This window comes from Nelusetta ayraudi, unplaced genomic scaffold (assembly GCF_046127955.1).
Source record: "Nelusetta ayraudi isolate G7.1 ecotype Tasmania unplaced genomic scaffold, CSIRO-AGI_Nayr_v1 ptg000074l, whole genome shotgun sequence".
Classification (NCBI taxonomy): Eukaryota; Metazoa; Chordata; class Actinopteri; order Tetraodontiformes; family Monacanthidae; genus Nelusetta; species Nelusetta ayraudi.
In genome coordinates this window covers 976,618-988,759 of record NW_027466124.1, presented here as the reverse complement: position 1 = coordinate 988,759, position 12,142 = coordinate 976,618, and the positions used below count along the sequence as shown (strand labels likewise).

General features: G+C 48.0%; 2 protein-coding genes across 6 annotated transcripts in view; both read left to right on the top strand.

Moving 5' to 3' along the window:
* The window catches only part of otud7b (OTU deubiquitinase 7B), a 30,129-nt gene extending 21,520 nt beyond the window's left edge, over positions 1–8,609 (top strand). For both annotated transcript variants that reach the window (XM_076043323.1, XM_076043324.1), the window contains 4 exons: positions 315–464; positions 1,034–1,148; positions 2,176–2,254; positions 3,644–8,609. In XM_076043323.1, the coding sequence (XP_075899438.1) occupies positions 315–464; positions 1,034–1,148; positions 2,176–2,254; positions 3,644–5,215 (1,916 nt within the window). In that variant the 3' untranslated portion in view covers positions 5,216–8,609. The remainder of the gene's footprint in view (positions 1–314; positions 465–1,033; positions 1,149–2,175; positions 2,255–3,643) is intronic.
* Positions 8,610–10,096: 1,487 nt separating this feature from the next.
* The window catches only part of mtmr11 (myotubularin related protein 11), a 28,784-nt gene continuing 26,738 nt past the window's right edge, over positions 10,097–12,142 (top strand). For 2 of the 4 annotated variants that reach the window (XR_012928792.1, XM_076043338.1), the window contains exon 1: positions 10,097–10,748. Coding sequence is in view for 1 of the 4 variants with exons in the window: in XM_076043337.1 (XP_075899452.1) it covers positions 10,692–10,748 (57 nt within the window). In the remaining 3 variants the exon portion in view is untranslated. The remainder of the gene's footprint in view (positions 10,749–12,142) is intronic. The other 2 variants (XR_012928793.1, XM_076043337.1) reach the window with 1 other exon arrangement.

Below are 12,142 nucleotides of genomic sequence, written 5' to 3'. Positions count from 1 at the left end.
CGCCCCCTCCCTCCTCACTGATTGGCTCGCCCTACTTTTCCTCATGAAGTGACCTGTCTGGTCTCTCAGGCATGTTGAAACAAAGCGCGCTCGCCGCTGCCAACTATTGCGACACGCCTTTTGTTTATGGCTTAAAGTTAGTGCACAGAAAGGTGGCACAGCCAGGAGAGCCTGAAGTCTTCATCATCATGAGTGTTATTTTGGCTAAAACTCTCAGGACTCTTGACTTTGTGTTACATCTTTAGCTCCTGACTCGCTGCTCGCTCTGAGGTCGTTCACTAAAGACCTCTCATGTCCTCGCCGTGTCCCCGCAGCCTTCGCTCCCATCCCGTTCGGAGGCATCTACCTGCCGCTGGAGGTGCCGGCCGCCAGCTGCCATCGCTCGCCCCTGGTGCTGGCGTACGACCAGGCTCACTTCTCCGCCCTCGTGTCCATGGAGCAGAAGGGCAGCTCCAAAGAGCAAGGTAGAGGCTCGCAACCTCGTCATCCACACTTAACGCATTTGTATGTTGAAAAAAAAATGTCTTGTTGCGTCAACGTGTAAGTACTTAAATGAAACCGTGTTCTGTCTGCACAGAATGTCAAAACAGGTTCAGTCCGCATCGAAATTGTTTGTATGTAATTATCTGTTCGGACAATCTGAAGCATTGATATAATTTCTCTATTGTACTCAATTAGTGAAAAATATTGGTGGAAGACTGATGACCTATTAACGACTATGTCTTGGATCTAACATGAGAGGAGTTTAGAGATGCCTTGAAATCACTCAGCTCTCTCAGCCTGTTTGTTCCCAGCTGTGTCTTTAAATTCCAGGACGTTCCCAGGAATTGATTTCTCTCTTTTTATAACCGCACTAAAAAAAATATATATTTGACTGCATCAGTCCCCCCCACTCCAGCCCCCCACCACCCAAAAAAAACATTGCTCAGGCCCGGCAGGCTGTCGATAGCACTTATGTAAGTATGTATGTCTTCAAAGTGCTAGATTAAAGCGGTTCTCCTGTTTGTTTTTCCTCTCCCGTCTCTGTCATCAGTCGTGATTCCGCTCACTGACTCGGAGCACAAGATGCTGCCTCTTCACTTTGCCGTCGACCCCGGCAAAGACTGGGAGTGGGGCAAAGATGACACGGACAACGTGATGCTGGCGAGGTAGGTCCTCCCCCTCCCCCTGCCCCTGCCCCTGCCCCTCCCACTCCTCCTCCCGCCCCCACAGTAACAACTCTGAGGGGGCGGAGCTGCTCTTGCGCACTCACGGCTGCGCACGCTTGCGTAAACGGCTCCGTCACATCAGCAGCGAGCGTCATCGTGCAGGGATTGACCCTTGACTCCAGATTAGCGCCAGCGCTAGTCACTGTAAGATTAGCGCTAAATACCTTCTATGAATGGACCCAGAGCAGGAACTTTAAAATAGCAGCTTGGTTTTAAAAACAGACTGCAACATTATTGACGTGAGTTGTTGAACCGCTGGATGTCTCATTCTGATGAATAGAAAGAGATAATATTGCTGCCGGTGCAGTTGCTTATCGTTTTGTTTCAAAGAAGACACTTTAAGGCCCAATTGTGAAGGTTTTTCTTCCATCTCAGACTCAGTTACAAAAAAAAAAAAAAAAAAAAAACGTGTTCCAGAGAATAATATGTTTAGCCAACACCTGGTTGAGGGTGGTGTCATGAACCTTGGAGATGGCGAGTTTCCTTTGTGACATGGAAGTATTTTACTGAAGCGTATTTTAAATTATATGGGGCTGCTAAAGGTAGAAGGATTTTTATCGAGACAGTTGCCACTTGTGCCAGAATGTCCTCTCAGTTTATTGCTCCAGGTATTTTCCGTTTATACCTACTGATATCTTATTTTCATTTTTTATTTCCTTAATTCTTTAATTAATATAATTCTCAATCTTCTCGATCTTTTTGCACTGTACAGTTTTTGCTGCTGTAATTATGCAAAGTAGTTCTTCTTCTTCTTCTTCTTCTTCTTCTTCTCTCATCTCCCAATAATAAAAGGAATATTGTGTTTCAACATAACGTCTCCAGCAGCATAAACTGCAGAAATGGTTGTATTTCCACGCTCGGCCTGTGTGTGTGTGTCTGGCCCTGCTGGATTCTGACTTGTTTCTTTCTCTCTGTTTTTCTCTCTCTCTCTCGCCTCTCTCTCTCTCCCTCCCCCCCTCCTCCCCAGCGTGGCTCTGTCTCTGGAGGCCAAGCTCCAAATGCTGCACACCTACATGACGGTCACCTGGCTGCCCCTGCCCTGCGAGGTAAAGACGAAGGTCCACGCAGTCCATCCTGACTCATTTCTGTTCCTCAGCTGAGCTAAAACAAGCAGGGGGGAAAAAAAGGTTTTATTTTGTCTTCTGCTTTCTGCCCACACTGCCTCTGCAGCAGCAGCAAGTTTAGACACCAGTGAGCAGATTAGTCAATTATTTTCCAGCTTGTCGCACACACTGCTGTATATCGCTGCCCTGATTCATTTTTCAGCACTTTAATTGTGTTGCTGAAGCTGCTTGCAGGTAATTAATTACATTCATGAGGAAGGCAAAAACGTGTGACAACAAAACAACATGCCTCATTCATAAAGTCACAGTGTGCCACCTCCAGTTGTCGCTAATTGTGATGGAAATTGCCCTTGTTGCTGATCCATCGCCGCAGTCAGTTCACTCACCGCATCAGCTGCACACACCGGTGACTCTGGAGGCGTTTGTGTCCCGGTTTGATAAGTTGGAATTCACATGCCGGTTCTATTTGTGTGCGAGGACGACAGTGCCGCTGGTCATTTGTCTCTGAGGGGTGAGGGGGTTTTGTAACCGGCCCTTGTTTCAGTCAGACCAGAACCAGAATATTGTCCTGTAGGTCATGGCATTTCTAAATATAGCAGTCTTTATTTACAGACACTCTGTCATGGATGTGACACGACATTTAGAATTTGAGTCATTTGTTGTTGGGTTTTTTTTAATAATGGGTCTGAAAAAAACAAACAAAAAAAACAGCAACCCAACATAACAGCTCTGACTCATTTCTCTCACATTTTCTGCAGGCTCTCATTCTTTCCCTTGTATGTGATGGAAGTCTTACCTCCAGTTTTGGATTTAAACAGAACAACACCTCCATAATATCAACTTTCTGGGTGTGATGGAACCTTTCTTAAATGCTTGGACTGGTAAAGAGCCAGTTGAAAGGGAATCTGAATAGACAGGGAGGACCTGGAAGGCGATCAGGAGGTGTTTGTCCAACATGCTCAGGAGGACCAATCAGATTTGGTGTAGTGTGGCGTCGCTCCTGCCAAAATCAGTCCAAAGTAAAGCATAAATGATAACTCGGACTGAAAAAAATAAACACTTTTTGTCTTAAATGGGAAAATTTTAATCATTAATTCATTAATGAGTTCTGTTCTTCTGTGGTTTATCAGGGCAACTTGAAGCAGTTGCTTTTCATGCTTCTATATCCATTATCTTTATCCGTGATTGAAGCTGACTGATGGTGGAATCCACTGCGGTGTTAGGAGATAAATTGAAAACGCTGTGACTGGGAGGTTAGATGTCGAAATCTGAGTAATGTAGCTGTCGGCACGGCTAAGTTTACTGGCCTGTGATGCATTATGGCCCAGTTTCCTTCTCCTCATCTTGTACTTCTGCTGTGTGTCCCTGTAGCAAGCCCCTCTGGCCCAGCCCGAGTCACCCACAGCATCAGCGGGGGAGGATGCTCGCACCCCTCCCGACTCGGGAGAGTCAGACAAGGAGTCGGTCAGCAGCAGCTCCAACGGCAACGGCGACGCCACCACCACCACCACCACCACAACCTCCTCGGGCGCCACGGTGAACGGCGGCGGCTCGCTGGCCAAGAACAGCTCCTCCTCCTCATCCAGTTCGTCCAGCAGCGGGACGGGGACGGCGGGGAAGGACAAGAGCAAGAAGGACAAAGACAAGGAGAAGGACAAGAAACGGGCCGACTCGGTGGCCAACAAGCTGGGCAGCTTCGGCAAGAGCCTGGGCAGCAAGCTGAAGAAGAACGTGGGCGGGCTGATGACGGGCAAAGCCGCCGGCGCCGGTGGCGTCAAGCAGGAGGGCGGCGAGAAGAAGAAGGGCTCCTTCCGGGGCAGGAAGGGCAGCAAGGACAGCTCGCCTTCCGCCCACACCTCCGAGGACTCGGGCAAGGGCTCTCCCTCGTCGGGCAGCGAGCGCCTCAACGGCACGGGCAGCAGCATGAGCAGCAGCGGCGGCAGCAGCCTGGAGAGCGACACCTACAAGTACAGTGCCGAGGTCAAGGTCAGCCTGGGCATCCTGCGGGCGGCCATGCAGGGCGAGAGGAAGCTGGTCTTCGCCGGCCTGCTCACCACCAGCAACCGGCAGCCCTTCCAGGAGGAGATGATCCAGCGCTACCTCAGCGACGCCGAGGAGCGCTTCCGCGGCGAGCAGGAGCAGCAGCGGCGCGACGTCGAGCGCAAGGGCGTGGCCAACGGCGTCCCGGCGCCGCAGAAGAAGGAGGTGGTGAGCGGCGTCGGAGGAGGCGTGGTGGTGGTGGGCGGCGGTGGGCCGGAGTCGACCTACCGGCCGTACGAGCCCAAGGAGGAGCTGCAGCTGCAGGAGAGCTCGCCGCCCTCCTTCGGCCCGCTCCAGCCCGCCCCGCTCAGCCCCTCCATGTACTCGGCCGTGGTGCCCATCCCCCGGCCCTCCTTCATCGACCAGCCGCCGCCCCCCACCGCCGCCGCCATGTCCCCCCTCAACGCGCACCTACACGTGCACGGCTACATGGACCCCCGCCGGCAGCTGGCCGGCGGCTCCTCCTCGGCCGCCTCCTACCCAGGTCTGCCCTCCTACGCCACCCTGCCCCGCCACTGCCCCGCCACGCAGGCCCCCGCGGCCCCCCACCCGTACAGCAACTCTCACGGCCCCTCCTCCCTCAGCCCCTCCCGCCTCGCCCCCTCCTACCCGCCCAAGTTCGACCCGCCGGACTACCCGGGGGCGGAGCCCTCCGGGGGGAGCTACCACAACGGCTTCCTGGACTCGCGGCCCACCAGCGGCGTGGACTGCCGCAGCGGGCCCCCCCCGGTCAGACACTACTCGCTGGGCAGCGCCGGCGGCCTGAGCAGCCTGCCGTCCAGCCGCTGTCGGACGCCCACCTGCACCTACTACGGACACCCAGAGACGTGTAACTACTGCTCTTACTGCTATCGGGAAGAGCTGAAGAAGAGGGAGCCGGAGGTGGCCATCCACAGGTTCTGAAGGAAGGAAAGCTTCACTTTTGCTTTTGAGTGGCCTTTTTTTTTTTTTTTTTTTTTCTTTTTTTTTCTTTGTCTGTCCCCAGTGAAAATAGAAATGAGTACCTACCAGTCGTCTTGGGTCAGTGTCTGCGAGAGAAAAATAAGAAACGAGGCCAAACGAGCCACCTCCTGCATATGAATACTTCTTCTTAGCTGCGCCCCACCTCACCCGGTACAACAGCCAACGCCCGGCAAGGCCAGCACAGGGCCGGGGCGGCTGCAGAATCATCCCACATGGTCGTCGACCTCCAGGGGTCACAGGTTCCGCCGGTGGGGGGGGGTTAACGAAACCATACTTCTGTTACATTTCACCGTTTGGAAGCCGTTTTCTCATGAGGGTTTTAACGGCTGGCCACTCTCTCCCCCTAGTGTCGAGAATGTGTATCGCGGGCGCCACACATCACAACGCACTAGTGCGCACACTCGTGTGGCACTCTTGAGTCACAAGGGGAGGTGAAAGAAGGCAGAAAAGGTTGCGATGCTCCTCTGCGACCTCTGACCTTACACTACGGGATGTGCGACTGACAGGTCTCGCGCGTCGGATCAACACTTCAGTAATGCAAACGCTTCAAGGTCGCCGCCGCTCTGCCCACTGCCGCTCTTGCACGTCAGTTGGTCAGGCGACGAGTCCGTGCACATCCACGAACGTGGATGATGAAACATTTTGAAGATTTGGGATGCAGGTGAACATAGTATAACATAGCACTACATATTGTACTGTACTATAGCCTGATTGGATATAACGTCGAATACTCCGAGTCAGGAGCCAGAGTGGAATTCTTTCAGATTTTTTTTTTTTTCAGTTTTTTCACCCAGTCAGGTCTTCCTCCACACCTAACAACGGTCGTTACTGAGGCGTCTCGTTCTCGTCGCCCAAGCAGACCTGCAATACTACACACTTTCATCGTCGGAACGCTCACATCAAGCACAACAGACTCTTAGAGACAAGTGTCGCCTGCGTAACGTGCAGCATGGGTGATGCGTTCGTTTTTGGGGGGATTTTTAGACAATAAGTTATTTACGTTTTTTAAGCTTCTGAAAGCAAAACAAAGCAACGTCTGCAGGGTTCGGGTTAGGGTCCCTCCCTGCCATATGCAGAGGGAGTCGGCCACCATCGGGTTTAGTCACTCTGTCGACGGATGTCAGCCAGTTCTTATCGTCACACCAAAGGTTCGATGAAGATGCTGTTGTCCGGGTCGCCTACTGGAGGCGAGTTGTCACTCCGCAGCGTCTGTCCCTCCAGATCCAGTCGCGTCTGTCTGTTTTTTTGCACAAAGAAAAAAAAAAAAAAAATCAAGCACTTTCCTGACATCCATGGTTCCCGAAAATCTCGTCTTTTCGTTGCTTTCAAGTGGCCCGACTGTTGTCCTCCGTCGGCCTGCAGACTCTCGCCACACACTCGTTCAGGGGAAAGTCAAGGCTGCGGGCGAGAGGCGTTTTTTTTTCTCTCTCTCTCTCTCTCTCTCTCTTCAGGATCCGGTTACCGCGGAGCTGCAGCGCTCGATGCCGCCGTCTCAATCTGTTTCCTAGTTGCCTTTTTCTGCATTCGTCCTCATGGCATTGCGATCCCGTTGTGTGACCTCAGACGTTTGCGCTCGCTTTGTGTCCCTCAGCATCTGACGCTGCTTGCTCAAAATTCAATTCTCTTCTTTCGGAAATGAGGCTTTCGAGGCAGCAAGGAGAAAAATAAATTATGTTCAGTTAGCGGTGAAATGTAGTCTTCCATGAAAGTTAAATTCAGCTTTTTTTTTTTTTTTTTTTTTTTTTACTAATGTGAAAAATGCTTATTGACACTTAAGAAGTTGTTTTTTTCGCCCCTAACAATGAGCCTCTGTGTGGAATTGCTCTGCTCTTTTTGATTGAAACTGTTCTTTGATATTTAAGTTAGAAAAGCACAATTTAGTATGCAGTTCACTGCCTTGCCCAGTTGAGGGCAGTCTTGTATTTTGTTTCTTTTATTTTGACCTGGTAATTGGCCTTGACTCTCATGTTTTTACACACTATAAGGACAAATTTTTAGTATGACTTGTTTTTGACTCAGTAACGCTAATTTAACTCTCAACTGCAGAATATTATTTTATTTGTCGCTGCTGAAGGATGAAATGACTTTGTTCGCTGTGCATTTAAAGTTACACTAGAATTGTAATGACAGTAAAAACACTACTCTCTGATGCTATCTCCCAAAAAGAAAAATTTGCTGTGTTTTGTGTGTTGACATGTGTATTCAATTTGCATATTTAATACAGACAAAGCCCTCGAAGTGCTCCCTCACAGCAGGGAAGGCGATGCTTGTCGTCAAGAATGTGCATGTGTGCAAAACTTTCTCCCGCCCCAAAATTAAAAAAAAAAAGAAAAGAAAATAAGAAAAACCTTTTTTTAATTTATCCGTATTTTCCGAAATGAAAGAAAGGAAACGCCTCAGACACATGAGAAACTCAAATACGTTTTTGTATTTAGATTTAATAAAAAGTAAACATCGAGAGGTTGTACAAATATGTTCCGAGTTATTTTTGTAAGCCCAAAGTTTTACAGTGTTTTTAAAAGGGTAAGAATGTATATCGTTGGCTAGCAGGTGCGTTCGGAGGAGGGGACTCTTGTGTTTTGCAGAAAGTGACATTTTTGGTCAGGAGGCAACTCTGGCAGGTCTCTGGTGTTCTCGACTAATTTGCTCACTGGATGAAACGCCATCCGAGAATATATATTTATAGTAAAATTAAAAACTTCCTAGGTTTCCTTGTGGAATGTTTAGTTACAACATTTTAGGATGTTCTTTCTCACATGGCGACTAGTCGGGTTATGTGTCTTCTTTTTTTTTTTATTTGTAAGTTGTTGTTTTTTTTTTTTTGACCACCCATTGTTGCTATGATAAGAGGAAAATATTAGGAACATGGCGGCCTGGCTCCTTTCCTCCAAACCTGAAGAGAAATGGCTCAAAATTAGTTTTGTGACACAGCCGATCTGACATATATATATATTTTTTATATATTGTACAACACTGTAATTTCTGTGCGGACAGATATATGCATCATCAGTGACATTAACATGGAATACTTCGTGTTGCATGGAACTGGAACAGTTGCATGTAAATGGCGACCCATTTTACCAAATTTTTCTTTTGTGCATTATTTCAGCTCGTTTTACTTGTCCTGGTATTTTCAATGTTTTGTTTGTTTTTTTATGGTTTTAATAGGGGTTTATTTTTTGTTTGTTTGTTTGGGAGGAGAGCGCTTAGGCTGTGTGACAGTGCAATCTGGATAGAAAGAACATCAGATTTTATGTTGTTGTTATTAGTTTATTATTATTATAATTAATATTTTTTTGCACCGTTTGAATAAATTCTCATTGTATTTCACAAAGGCTATGCTCCCTTTCTTTTCTTGCATAAAAACGTGGGTTGGCCCGCCTTCTGTTTTGGGGTTTTATCTTTCATAAATGCAGTTGCTCATATTGGCACATAGAGGGCACAAAGTACTGCAGATTATTCCCACGGCGCTGAGCAGCGGCCGTTTGAAATAAGAATTTAAACAGTTTGTTAAATAAAGAAGAAGACTAAGTTTCCTTCTTAAAAAAAAAACGTATGCTATAAATGAGCAATTACTTGTTTTAATAAATAAATGAACTGTCGTTGACAGATCACTTAAACGCTTGGCCCCACTTGATGACAAAATGTTTATTTACTTTATTCTGAACAGCCGAGACTCAAAAATGTCTATTTTGAAGGAATTTACTCATCAATTGGTTTACATTTTCATCAAGACTGAGATACTTTGTAATTCCATCATCCAGCGCAAGACAAATTAACAACATTTTGCACATGCATATCTATGCATTTGTCTAACCTTGCTGCATTGTGCACAGCTGAATAACTGCAGCTCAGACGATGCAGGCTGCTGTGTGTGTGGCTGTTTTATGTATCGGAGAAACTGGAGACGCTCATGTAATATTGAAGAGTTTCCCATGTGGTCAAAAATCTAGACCTCTCTCTATTGTAGCTCACAAGGACGCAGTCTCCTCACCTGTTCAGCGGGACGAGCTGTCGCTCAGGATTACCCGAAACCTCTCTGCCACTCTCACAAGGAGTTGGAATTTTGCATACAAGGAGAAAGTTGTTGGGAGTTTGTTTTAATCCTCCCCCTCACAAAAAGGTTTGATGCGAGAGCAGAGGAGTCAACCCCCCTCAGACAGGCCTGCAAAAAGAACAGAAATACAGGTAAAGTTTGTGGGTTCATTAAATATCAACAATGATATTCTGATAGTTCTGTTTTAAACTCACTTACATTCTGTTCTGCATAAAACCCTCAGTGTTTTGAGTTGAGATCCGGGGTGGATGCTGCAATGATACTAGTCCCCCCCCCCCCCCCCCCCAACAATTTTCCACAGAGCTAAGAATGGCAAGAATTTAAACAGTGCAGCGTGTGGCTTCTCACCACAAGGCACCACGATGTTGCACTAAAACGGGTCACTTGTACAGATTTTACAGTACCTTAGCCCTTTTACAACTGGGATAGGCTCCAGTACTCTTGCGATCCTGAGTGCGGGATAGGCGGTGACAGAAAATGGATGGGGAGAGATTATGTCTTGTCTAGGTGTGAGGTCAAGGACTAAGATCATGACCTTAACCTATGGGAATAAGTATTTATTTTTTATTTATTTTTAAATTTAGGAATGTTTCAACAGAACCCCGTTGTTTTCTGCGGTAAGTGGGTTCCAGTGACCGATCACAGCAATTAGATTAGATTAACCCTGAGAGCCGGAGGTTTCCAGAACCGCTCCAGGAACTACTCCAGATGTACTGGCCCTTTAAGAAGCTCCGCCGCTGCACTTCTTCTACCTTTTTTTCCCCCCCTCCTCTTTCTCCCCACCGACCAGTGTGCGCGTCTCACTATGGCGAGGGAATAAACAAACACGGAGCTTCTGGTGGAGGGAAGGAAAACAGCGGTAACGGCGAGCACACTCATCTCCTCCTCCAGTCGGTGACGAGCAGTCGTTATTAATAGTCGGCCGACTGTTTGAGTTTGGTGTGGGGACGCGTGCGTTTGTGTTTGGTCGCGTCGCGGATGCTGCCAGCGCCGAGAGCGATGAGAAGAGTGACAATAGTCGGCTTGTCCTCTCTGAACACCTCGGCAGTCGGTGACACGGGCTAACCGTTACTGGACTCGGGAGCTTTCTTCTTTTCCCCCCATTTCTTCACGGAACTTTCCCCTCAAGCTTTTTTTTGTTTTTGTTTCGTTTAATGTGAAAAAGACGAAGAAAAAACTAAAACCCTCGCGACCGCTAGCTTAAATTAAACGGCGCGCTTTTCTTTTATTTACTTCTAGTATTTTTTTTCTCAGTCACCCTCGGTTTTTGTGCTACTTAAACAGTTTTAAGTTGAGTTAAGCTGTCGTCTTTGTCGGGGGGGGGAAAAAAAATAAGGAGCTATAACCAAGTGGACAAAAATGCTGACCGGATCCAAAACCACGTTCAAAGTGCGACAAATGCTGCCAGATATCAAGGTAAGCCCTCAGATGTTGGTCCGAGCTCAGGGATGCTAGCCTGCCGTGTGAAGTGAAAGTGCACGTCGCTCTTCCACACCTGTGATTAGGGTGCTTTCAAACAGCCGGTTGGGGGGGGGGGGGGGGGATGCTAATTGTGCCTGAGAATAAAATGATATGATTTCCCCTGCTACAAGATGGATAGGTGTTCAGTGGAATCCTCTGTTGTGCTTATAAATACTGTCCTCAGCCTGAACAATCCTTTCAAACCACAGTTCACATCCACCACTGTTGCTGCTCCATTTAAAGCATCAGTCTGGTTTTCTTTCTTTGTTTTTACAGTTGACTTTCAGTTCATTCATGTTTAGAATCCCCCCCCCCCCCCTTCATTTATTTTTGTTTCATGAATTGCTGTGACTGTAACCAACTAAGCCCATCGCAGGTCTAATGTCATGTTTGAGTATGAGTTTGTTTAGGACCCACATTAGCATGGCTAAACCAGCTATTCTTCACTGGGTCCTCGTCGTCATGTGCTAAAGGACCAGCAGGCAGCCAGTGTCCAGATGCAGGAAACAAGCCAGTATTCAGTCGGGAGCAATCGATATCTGTCCAGTTAACAGTTGTTCTGGTTGACACCCTCAGAGGTGTGCGGGCTCCCCCAGGGCGACCATATCCTTGGCCGTTACTGCAAGCTTCTTTTTTTATGCTGAGGTTTGGAACGACAACCTCAAGGTTGCTGTTTCCCTCCTCCTCCTCCTGGATATCGGGGGAGATGTGTAATCACTGGCACGGTGTCTCTGTGCCTTGTTGAATAAGGCAGGCGAGGTGGCTGTGAATCTTAATCACTTCTTTGGTTTGCCCTTGAGTGACGGGGCACAGTAGCGTGGATGATAAGCACCTACAGGGGAACTGTGTGCCGCTTAACTCTTCGCGGTCAGCTACGCCACCAACTCGCAGACTTTGCAGTCCTTTAAAGGTCTCCTATTCTAGTGCAAGACCAACAGAGTGCAGACAAAAGCACAAGGTTTTACCCTCCTGCTAAAAGCAATGCTATTGTTGCATCTTCTGAAAGGGGATGAAAACAAGGTGGTCTCGGGCAGACGGTAACCTGGAACAGCTGGCTGCCCATCAGTGCTGTTTGTGACATCATGAAGGGCTGGTTTCCACAACTGCGTATTTAAGTGCAGACTTTCATGCAAATTCGGCCAAGCGAGGCGAGTAAAATGTGGGCTTTTCTCATTTGCTTCCGGGAAACAATGAAAGTGAACACATTTCGCAAAATATGGGAGCTCTAAAAGATAACTCACGTCTTAACTGACGGGCGAGATACTGGACCTGTAGGTTCCCTTGAGGAGCACCTGAGAGCCGCGGAGAGCAGATGGACTCATTAGTGTGATAGATGGTGCTATAGTGCG